The following is an 11257-nucleotide window of genomic DNA, read 5'->3' as shown; positions in this document are numbered from 1 at the left end:
CAGACATAAAAACCAACCGCAGCACTAATAACTTATATATCATAATATATATCATATTCAATATATCATATTGAAACAACACCTACTACTACTTGGGTACCAAAAGTTACCAAAAGGTAACAGTTTATTTCATTATATTTCTGACAAAACAGGAACATTTACATAGAACACAAACATATTTGCACAAGGTAAAAAGAAAAAGGACTACAATGGAGTAAAGAAAGTAAAGGGCAAATGTAAAGAGGAAACAATATTTGCCAAAAGTAGTTCAGAAATTTGTTTTCATCTTCATGATATCAGCACTGCCCTCCATCACTAGATTTTCAAGACGTTTGTGGAACTGCTCCAGCGTTGTAAGCAGCCGGTCGTAGATGGCCTTAAAAGAAAAACAAATACAATGAAATCTCATTTCAAATATAGATGTATAATTATAGCTCTTGCTCACAGAGATAAAAACGAGAATGAAGGAATCATTAAGGACATAAAGTGCACTACTGGCTGCTGCATTATGGAGAAGGTACTTGAATCAGCATTGTACTTTGAGTGAATAGATGTTTGGTTAATCAGTTTATACACCCAGAGGAAAAAATATATAAATCTTTACTCTATTTACATATTAATTACAAAAACAAAGAGCAAGTTAACACGAAGTAAAGGTTTGTGCTCTTTTTCTGTGTATTGACTGCTAATTATTATTAAAAACAAATAACATTAGATTACATTAACAATTTAAGCTCATTTTGAGTTGTGATATTGTAATCATTTTCTGTATTGCAAATAAGCTCTCTATTACACTGTGATCAACACAGCAGCTATGCGAAGTACGTACCTGAGCCTTTTCAGTGTTCTGGTTGCAGGTATCACGAAGCTTCTGCATTTTGGCCTTGAACTGTGTGGTCTCTCTGGTGATGTTTTTTATCCGATCCACGATTTCCTCACGTTTTTCATGAACTTTATCGTATTGCCTTGGGAACAAAAAAACAAACAAAAAACATTCAGCATCATTGACATTTGAAAGGGGAAAATAATCAATCAATCATTAAGCTTCAATTCTTACCCAAGTACATTTTGGACGTGATGGTCCTTTAGCTCTTTCTTTTTCTGGTGGCGAATCTGCTGCTTGGACAGTTTGTCTTGTTTCATGGCCAAAGCTCTTTTTAGCTGGCCCTCTTCATTGCTCAGACCCTTTAGCTCTTTCTGCAGGGACTCGTACAGAGCCACCAGATTCTGGACCTGTACACATACACAAGACATCAGAAGAAATATCACTGTCCAAATGTTTGTTGTAGTGCAAAAGAGTCAACTACAATACATTTTGGTTATGTGTCTGCTTTATATTCACATTGTACATTAAAGCAGAGCTAGAAGTAATACTAACATGCCTGTTAATTGGATTGACAATTTTCTGGTCCAACCTACTGTACAATTTTATTTTACAAATGCATTATAGGATCAGCTGCAAATTACTATTCAATATTGTATTTAAATGAAAGCTGTGCATCCTTATTAATTTTATACTCTAATTTGCATAATGAAGAAAATGCTCAAAAAGCACATGGCTGTTTATTCCTTTTCGATGCACACAACAGAATTACTTCATGACCCCGATTTCTACACATCAGACATATGAGTTGTACACAGAGTGTAACCCAGTTTACTTGGTTGCTGATTGGCTTTATTACAAAAAAACAATATAACCTAAAGCAGGAAGTATGCAGGTTTACCTCTTCCTTTTGCTGGTTAGTCTTGCACATGCTGGCCTGCAGGTCCTGCAACTGTTTCAGAATTACTTGAATTTCTGCTTCACCTTGGCTAGCACACTGCACCTTGATCTGCAGATCCACCAGATTCTCATCTGCCAACTCCTGCAGTTACACGAAAACAGGACATTGTGTTCTTTTTCTAGTCACGCCAACATTTTAAACATGTAATGATGCACAAGGATATACATATATTTTAAATATGAAGTCCAAGATTTTCAAAACACACAGGACCATAGGGAAAAAAATAATAATTGTCCTTATACATTTCCACATGCAAACTTCAACCCTCAACTAGCCACCTACTTTTGAGATCTTGATGTTCTTTATGCTCTCCTTCATCTTCTCCATCTCATTCTTCAGCTCCTCAGGAGACTCAACAATTTGAGACTTGAGTTTGGCTATTTCGTCTTTGTGAGTGGCCACATCAAGCTTCCTCTGGCTCTGGGAAAAACAAAAACAAAGGTAGACTCAAAGAAACTTTTAATTCTATGTATGCAATAAATAAGAGTTACTTTAAAATGGCATAAAAACAGACATTGGCACTATATAGTGAAATTAAAGTAGGTGAAACCAGAGACTTAAATATTAAAATAAGAATTGGCCTCGCCATTCTAATACTTTCAATTACTATATAATAATGTTATGTATAAAATCTACCGAGTTTAACTACGAATGACTGTAGCTGTAGCTTCATAATGAAGCATTCCCCCTTATTTGACACACCTGCTGATCTGTTTATTTTGTTTTAGAAGCAAATTAGATACATTTCTGAACCTAACCCAAGTCTTAATTTTTAATTTTGGATATAACTGCTGAAGTGTGAGTGCAGTTTTGAGCCTAGAAGTGTTTAATAGAACCAAGCTGGCACACAGTTACCTCACTTAATCCGTTAATTTACTGATGCTGAAGAAGTGTAATTTTGGTTGCGGAGTTATTTAACCAGATGTTTATAGGGCAGGATCACCATAATTAATGTACTTGTGTGGCGTTATTCACAAAGAATTACACACACACGCACACGTGTGCGCACACACACACACACACGCCAAATGAGTGTTGGCTAACAGAAAAATAAAAAGAAGAATTAAAGAAAATAATGCACAGCCAATTGTATCCACAAAAAGGCATACAGACCTGTTTAGTCGACCAACAATCAGAAGGACTGTGACAGTTTTGTCCAATTAGACTAAAAACACTTATTCTAGTAAATATTTACTTATTTAATCAAGGAAAAAAAATAAAAAAAGTAATAAAAGTAATTAGGATGAACAAACCCTGTCTACCTTTCAATGGTTTAGAGTTAAGCTTACATAGGTTTCAACCACAATTAAGTACTAATCATTCATACTTCACTGGCTATCTAGGTTAATACTGGTCTTCTGGACAATGAGCAGTGAAATTCGTGGATTAAGGATCCTTGGGGATATTATTTCAAATATTTTTTGTACATACCAGTTTTTGTGACCGTTCTGCGATTACTCTTTTGCACTCCGCGACCTGTTCATTAAGAGAATTCTGGAGAGGGACAAACAAAGAAATTTAGTGTTAAGCAGTTTACAGAAAGGACAAAGTTTCACATATCATTCCTCTTTTGGTACAATGTTCTTCTCTCCCAACAGCACAATGTTTGCTTGTTCATGGAACCATTGAATAAATTTTTCTTCTTCTTCTTCTTCTTCTATTAGGGGTCGCCACAGCAGATCATCCGTCTCCATATCCCTCTGTCCTCTACATCTGCCTCTTTATTTTTATTATTCTTATTAGGAACCACAAGGTCAACAACATTGAGGTTTTCCAACACAAGGCATATAGACAATAATAATAATAGAATATTTAATACTTCTGGCTTTGAGAGCTTTTTAATGAAATCCTTCACATCAGGAAGACCAATGTATACTGTACATTCAGAGTAATCGAAGCTGTTCGTGTTGGCAGTGAAAATCTTTTAATTTGTAGAGTTGGTGCTTTTTTTTTTTTTTTTTGTTAATTATCTTGTGACTTATAAACCCTCACATAAATGTTGATCTGTAATTAATTACACCAGCACCAAACCACTGCTGCTCATAGCCCCAAATCAGCTCTTTTACTTAGTGGAAAAGGGCAGGATGATTCAAGAGAAGATTTAGGGAGGTGGAAGTGTTTACAGTGCATCCGGAAAGTATTCACAGCGCTGACAACGTGTGTCTAAAGAAATTGAAATTCAATTTATTAAAAATAAAAAAAAATTATTTAATTTAAATACATTTGCAAAGTTTTCAAACTAATTCCTTTCACATTGTCACTATGGGGTATTGTTTGTAGAATTTTGAGGAAAATACATACATAACATAAAATGTGGAAAAGTGAAGTGCTGTGAATAATTTCTGGCTGCGCTGTACCTTCAAAAACTTAGCCCAATTTCACACTTTACAGATAAAGGGCTTACCACTTCCTGGGTTTCCTGCATGGTAGCATTTTTTACTTCTGTGAGGGCTGCAGCCAGTTCTTTAGCCTCTGCTTGCTGCTCTGGTGGGATTGTCCTGAACAAGCACGTTTGTAAATATTAAAAATCATGAATGGAATGGGCCATAATTTTATATCAAACACTGTAATGCAGATTAAACCTTTAACACATTCTAGCAACAACAACAACAAAAAATAATAATAATAATTTAGAACGTAAGGAGTACCTACATCAGTTTCTCCATTTTCTTCTCAGCCTCTTTGATGCCTTTTGTGAATGACTGAAGTTTATCCATATCTGCCCGCTGTTGCAGGAGGGAAGTGGATCAGGTCAATCTCAAAGGTGTTTTTCAATCAATTATTAATTGTTTTACACAAAATTATTGTAATGTAAACCAAATAAATTATCAAGACATTGCACAAAATATAAATCTGTTATGGAAACTAAATTGATTTATTGTTAAGTATACATTTAATCTAAGTAACAGTAAAGAAAAAGATTTGTATTAGAAAAAAGTAAGTAATAAGCATAGAGTACAATTAAGTACAAACATGATAGAGATAAAAATAACAAAACCCCTATGAAATGTGATTATATACAAATATATTTATATTTCAAATAAAGACTTTTCAGTCTACATTCCTGATCCAATGCCCAGATGTACAGTACTCATGTATATTGTTTACAAAAGGACTTACAAAAGCCTGCTGATGGCCTGCAATTATTTCCAACCTCTGTTTCCTAAAGTGCAGGAAATTCTGGATTCCACTCAAAATAGTAATTGTTCTTTTGGGCTCTGGAAGAAGGGAAGTAGATAGTAGAGTGTAAGGAACAATAAACTGTGACTGCTAACCAAAACAATTTGTTATATAACAAAATTGCCAAATAACTTGCAATAACACAGTGTTTCTATGGCTAAAGAGCTCTTCCTGTAAACATTTTACTGAAGAAACAATCTCAAATCACACACACAAATGTATATAATGGTACAAGTGATTTAAATAGATACAAGCAATATATGAATTTCTAAAATTCAAGACTGTACATCTCATTAAAAACGATGCACATGGAAGTGCAAGATGTAGGTTATATTAAAGCTGTCCTACTATAAAATCTTTATAGTCTTAGCCACTAACCACTTTCTCAAAGTAGAAAAAATTAATTAATTAATTAATTAAAGACCTTGTTTTGTATCTTGAATCCAATTAAAAATTGCAGGACATAAATGCTAAAATGAATGGAATCCTAATCCATAGCCTATTCCATTCCCCAATCTAAATCTAGAGTTGGGAGTGTATGCCACTCCTCCCACACAAAAATTTTACTCTCTTGGACTCCAGGCAATGGCTGTGGCACAGTCATGATCCAAACACACAATCACTGAACAAAAGGGCAAATGCTTTTTTGTCTCTAATCTATGATTAATAGTCATTATAATAAAACTCTAACAAAATCATTTACTTACTAGGATTGAGCAGGTCATTCAGGGAAAAGTCATATACATGGCAGACGGGTAAAAACTGGCACCTATTAGAAATTTGTGAAAGATCCAGAGAGAGAGAGAGAGAGAGGGAGAGGATCTCAGTACCTGAAACCTCAAATAACTGTCCACACTACTTCTAATGTAGTTGATGAACAGACAAAAATTTTACTTACATGCATACATAGAGACTCAAGACTGGTGTGGACCACTCGTGGAGCATCGGGTATTGGAGATTTTCTGAGAGAGGTGCCTGTTAAGAGTTAAGATCAACACAATCAGCCTTATCAACATAAATTTACCTGCCATGCACTCTAACAGTGTCATTCCAACCAGTGAGAGAAAGTCCCCAAATGCCACTTATCACCACATATCACCAGGTTGAACTGAAGCACTGTAAGCAATCTTTACTATACGATTAAGATCTTAATTGGTTTGTGGCATCTAAGTCCCTAAAACATTTAGACCACACACACATGCGCACACACACGCCTTTTCATTACTAGTTAACAAGCATCCTCAAGAAGTTGTATACTACAGCTCGGTGACAGTCTGGCCCATATTTTCATTAAAAGATTAACTAAAAAAAAGAAAAAGAAAAACCCACATATTTAACCCATTTTATTTTATTAACATTGTTAAATTCCTGCTTTACCACTTCCTGGTAGTTTTAAAAGTCTAGAGTTATTAGGAAAATTCTGAAATTGTTCACAGACGCTGCTTTAGATTTTAAAATGAGCTTGACAATTAACTGCCTCACAGCTTTTGCGGTGCTGTGTATTTGCTAGTACTTTCATTGCTGGGTTTATGTCATTGAGAAGATCTCATGATAGTGCAGTCACTCGACCACTAAAGACGTGACAATTCTTAGGTCATTTTTATTCATACATGGTATTATCTACACATAATTCAGTCCCACCAAACCAAGAGTGGAGGATATGACAAAAATATATTCATCATTACTTAAGAAAAAAACCTACATTTCTACAACACACAAAATGTTGCCTGTGATATTAAATGGAAATATTTATATTTTTTATTGTACAAAAATGTATTACTTAACACTGAAAAGAAGGAATATACCAAGCTGTAATCTTTTATCTCTAACACACAAACGTTGCGTAATGAAACTGAAACATTGGCCAATATCCACGCAACATAATGGGAGCTGCATGAGAGATCAGAAGAGGACAAATTCTTGGCGCATGCCTCATTTTCACATCTGTGACCAGGACAGCGAGTCTTTTTGGTGCATCCAGAGCAATGGCATCCTGGGTAATGTCGGCATACCACCAAGAAGGACAAACCATCTCCAGAAGTAACTGTCGACACAAGGAACTGTATCCAAACATAAATCCACAGCTGCACAACTCACTGCAGAATTAAATGCGAACTTCAACTTTCCTCTTTCTTCAGGTCTAAAACCAGGTGTTTCTATTTAATTGTACAGTGGCATGCGAAAGTTTGGTTAAAATTTCGGTTAAATGTGAAAAGTTAAGCATGTGGAAGATAAAATGATCTCCAAAAGGCATAAAGTTAAACATGAAACACTCGTTTGCAATATTGTAAGCAATATCAGTGTATTGTTCTTGTTTTATACAATTTTGGAGTGAAAAGGGGAAAGCAGCTCCCTGCAAAAGTGGACTGCATCTGAGATTTATGTGAACTAGGGGTAGAGCATAGTGTAGCATAGGATGTTTAACATATGCAATCCTTTGTACTTGCGGAACAGCCGCTAAAAATCCGAGGAACCAAGTGGCGGAGCACAAGTTTGTTTAGTCTCCTCCTCGCATTTTGAGCGCATTTTTTTTAATTATTATTAAACTCAAAAATTTACACAGCAATGCCAGGGGTATAAAAGAAACTAGTTAGCGCAGTGTAACTGAGGATACTCACTCCGTCCCGGAAATAGTTTTTTGTAGTTACAAGAATTTCTCTTTAGAGGAAAAAATCCTGACAATTCAGCATATCAAGGGAGTGGATGAATGAATGATGGATTGAATTAAGACATTTGTTAAAAGTATGCTGAAATAAGTAGAACAGTTCAGTAAAATGTATCTTTAGAAAATTAACTATTTAATGTTAAACACACACCTTAATTACCTAAATGGGGTCTAAAACATGTGAACTGTTTAATAAAACTTCACCGATATAATAAGTTTGAATATAGCAAATATATTTTTATTCCATTCTATTTTTTATCAAATATAATAAAATTAGTTTATATATTATTTATCCAAGCAGGTATTTGATTTAAAATGATTTTAAATATTGTAAACTGTTAATGTTCACAAATGTTACCATGTAATGCGCTCATTGGTGAATGGATAATTGGATGATCATGAAGCTGTGACTCGTTTTGAATCAGACATTTTTAACAGTGTTTATAGGATTCTTCAATAACACCAAGGGACGGGGACAAAAAGTCCAGAACAGGGAACAACCACAATTCTACTTTATGCCAGAGTACACCATCTACAGCTTTCCGTTCTGATTCAGTTGTACTCACCAGGTAATGGCAATCAGGCCTGAAGCGATATACAAGCTGCAAGATTCTTATGTAGAGTTTCTGGATGGCATCTGCCTGCAAAATGAATACAATCTAAGACATAGCCATGCGAGCCATTTAATCTGGGCAAGAGACAAAATCATGGCTCACCTTTGGATTTGGAGTGACGTCGCCTTTTGCAAAATGTTTCGCCTCTTGACCTGTTAAGACTTCAGTTCGAAAAAACTGCACAATGGCATCCACCTTGTATATTGGAAAAGTGTTCTCCATTATGGCTCCTATAACAAAAACAGCAAATAAATAAATAAGCTTATAAAAATATGATTAAACATTAAGCAAATGTTAAGGAAATGCTTTTTGATCATTTCTATAGAAATGATTATATCTAGGGCTGAAACAAGTAACAAATTATTTGCCTGGATGCTTCGTTTAGTCCATTTAACTATACACAAAGGACTGGGTTTCCCCACAGACCATTATAACTGATGCACCACCTGCTAAACTCTGGAGAACTCTGGACAGGTAAACAGTTTGGAACCCTGTTTATACCACATAAAAAAAAGTTTGCCTAATTCAGACTTTTTCAAATTATAATAATAAAATATAATATAATATAATATAATATATATATATATATATATGGTTGGGGAAAGATACATCAAAATGTATTTCAAAATAAAATACCAAATACTTTAGGTGTGTCAAAATAAACTACAAAATACAGCAGCCAAACATGTACCATGAAGTTTAGTTTTAAAAGTAACAGTTTAATGTTTTAAATTTTGCAAATGACTCATAATTGTATCCTAATTTAGTTACTTGGTGTTTGGTAAAGATGGGCTGCCTTTGCATCAGCGAAACTGACAAACAAGTCATTCATAAGAAAACCACTGATGATACCTGTATTTATAGCAACTAATTTCTAACTAATCATTTGATTGTTAACCATAAATATAATATATTATGTGTCAGGAAATCTTTCATGCAATGGTACTCAAAATCATGATTCTACTAAACAGCTACTTCAATTAGGGTACAATATTTATTTATCAATTATTGGGCACCTATTTTCAAAGCTGGTAGCCTGCACATGTCTTACCTTCACCACCTTCTTTCATATGAATCAATTCTCCGTTCTGATCTCAAATAATCTGGGTAAACTACTAAGTAGGCACCAATCAGAGGCTGCATTTTATGATGTAATCATGTAGATTTCTTAAAGTATTTTACCGTATTTTAAAACTACAAAATATGAAGCCATTTTTATCAACCATATCAAATACCTATTATAAAATATTATTTTATATTAGAAATACATGCATCATAAATAATGCCAATCCGTGTGTGTGTGTGTGTGTGTGTGTGTGTGTGTGTGTGTGTGTGTGTGTGTGTGTGTGTGTGTGTGTGTATACATATACACATATACATACATATACACATAGTAAAATCCACCAATGATAACCGCTAAATCAAACACAGCAAATTGATACATTAGGGAAAAACACTGTACCATCTTTTTCAACATTTTCTTTCGCCATTTTATAAAATAATACAATAGCAACTATAACATTATGCTTATATTCTAAAATCTACAAACCGCCTATGTTTACCTGCCTTCGTCGCCGTTTTCCGTTGTCAAATTTAAACTTTCGGCGGTTCTGTCATCACTTCCGCCCGAAGTTCTTCTTCGCCGTTTACAATTACTAGCGAAATGTACATACTGCCACCTACTGTTTTTTTTGTGTCTATGTTACATTGTCTATTTAATTCCTAATTAGAGGAGTGTCATTTTTCTTTTCTTTTCTTTTCTTTTCTTTTCTTTTCTTTTCTTTTCTTTTCTTTTCTTTTCTTTTCTTTTCTTTTCTTTTCTTTTCTTTTCTTTTCTTTTCTTTTCTTTTCTTTTCTTTTCAACTTTACTCTGGTGTATATTTGCATTTATTACTGAGCTACCCTGTACTCACTCCCTAATTATTTCTTCAGATGCACTTTTTTAAGTATGTAATTGTTCACATGTCAGTGCTACAATTAGGAATGTAGTCTAATTTATAACCTAGCATCAGTTTGTCCAAAAATTTCTCTAAAACTTTGTGTACAATACTTTTATTGGAACTACATTACCATTTGCAGTTACACTAGACTGGATAGTCTAAAGTCATGGAAAAAAGAAAATGCACCTTAATTTAAGAATTTACAACAATTATCTGACCTTCACCAACCTATACATCTAATAAACAAACAAATAACGTCAGGTAACAAAAATTATTTTAAATAAGAAGTCATTTTACCCAAAAAGTACACCAACTTTTAGAAACCAGTTGGACAAATAAGTACACCCTACTTATTTCCAGCTTTAAGAGAGTAATTAGAAGCCATGACTTTCTAATGAAATGAACAAGATTAGTTAATCCTTGAAATGTACTTCCATACAAGCTGAACTTTGGTACTCTGGAACACTTTAGTATGTGTTTATATCATACCTCACAGAAGAAAATCAGCCATGTGAACTTATTGTTGCTGATCATGAATATCAAAAGGTTCATAAGCTCATCTCCAAACAATTGGAAATTTCCCATTTTACATTGATTTGTTTTTTTCTCTTTACAAACGGAGAGTCCAAGAACAGACCATTTAATGCTCAAAGATGAATTAAAAAACCCACATGTTACATCAAGTAATCTACAGGCTTTTTTAAGTCCATTAAATGTTTGCAAGAGAGTATGGCTTTCATTAAAGGGTGGTCAGGTGGAACCCCTTGTCTACAAAAAAAAATATGGCAAAATACAGACACAGAGAATAACTAACTGCAAAGCGTTGTGATAGAGTGGTTATGTGTTGTTTAGTAGAAACACAGGAGCTGAGAATTTTTGCATCATTAATCCAACGATAAACTCCACTTTATACCGAAATGTCAAAAATGTGAGGCCATTTGTACAGCAGTTTACCCTGAGCTGAAATCGAATCATGCAACCAGACAACAATCCACTGCAAACAGCACATCTATAAAGAAGAGAAAAAAAATCAATGTGTTGTAATGACCAAGGTAAAGTCCAGACCTTAAGTCG

At 34.3% G+C, this 11257-nt stretch overlaps 1 protein-coding gene across 3 annotated transcripts; it reads right to left on the bottom strand.

Moving 5' to 3' along the window:
* Positions 1 to 92: 92 nt before the first annotated feature.
* On the bottom strand, positions 93 to 9920 carry nuf2 (UF2 component of NDC80 kinetochore complex). Of its 3 annotated transcripts, none has more exons than XM_083534515.1 (14): positions 9806 to 9920; positions 8346 to 8473; positions 8196 to 8270; positions 5863 to 5939; positions 5672 to 5733; positions 4905 to 5002; positions 4437 to 4510; positions 4189 to 4282; positions 3216 to 3278; positions 2067 to 2204; positions 1725 to 1865; positions 1058 to 1233; positions 830 to 965; positions 93 to 376 (listed from the first exon to the last, which is right to left on the bottom strand). In XM_083534515.1, exons 2-14 carry the CDS (start codon positions 8463 to 8465, stop codon positions 269 to 271), a joined length of 1362 nt encoding a protein of 453 aa, XP_083390641.1. In that variant the 5' UTR covers positions 8466 to 8473; positions 9806 to 9920; the 3' UTR covers positions 93 to 268. The 3 variants fall into 3 exon arrangements, with proteins under 3 accessions (XP_083390641.1, XP_083390642.1, XP_083390640.1); XM_083534516.1 differs by having other exon boundaries at positions 9793 to 9813; XM_083534514.1 differs by having other exon boundaries at positions 9706 to 9810.
* Between the last annotated feature and the right edge of the window lie 1337 nt (positions 9921 to 11257).

The sequence above is a fragment of the Silurus aristotelis genome (assembly GCF_946808225.1).
Source record: "Silurus aristotelis genome assembly, chromosome: 28".
NCBI classification, from domain to species: Eukaryota; Metazoa; Chordata; class Actinopteri; order Siluriformes; family Siluridae; genus Silurus; species Silurus aristotelis.
The sequence above is the reverse complement of the archived record's forward strand: the minus strand, read 5'-3'. Positions and strand labels throughout refer to the sequence as shown.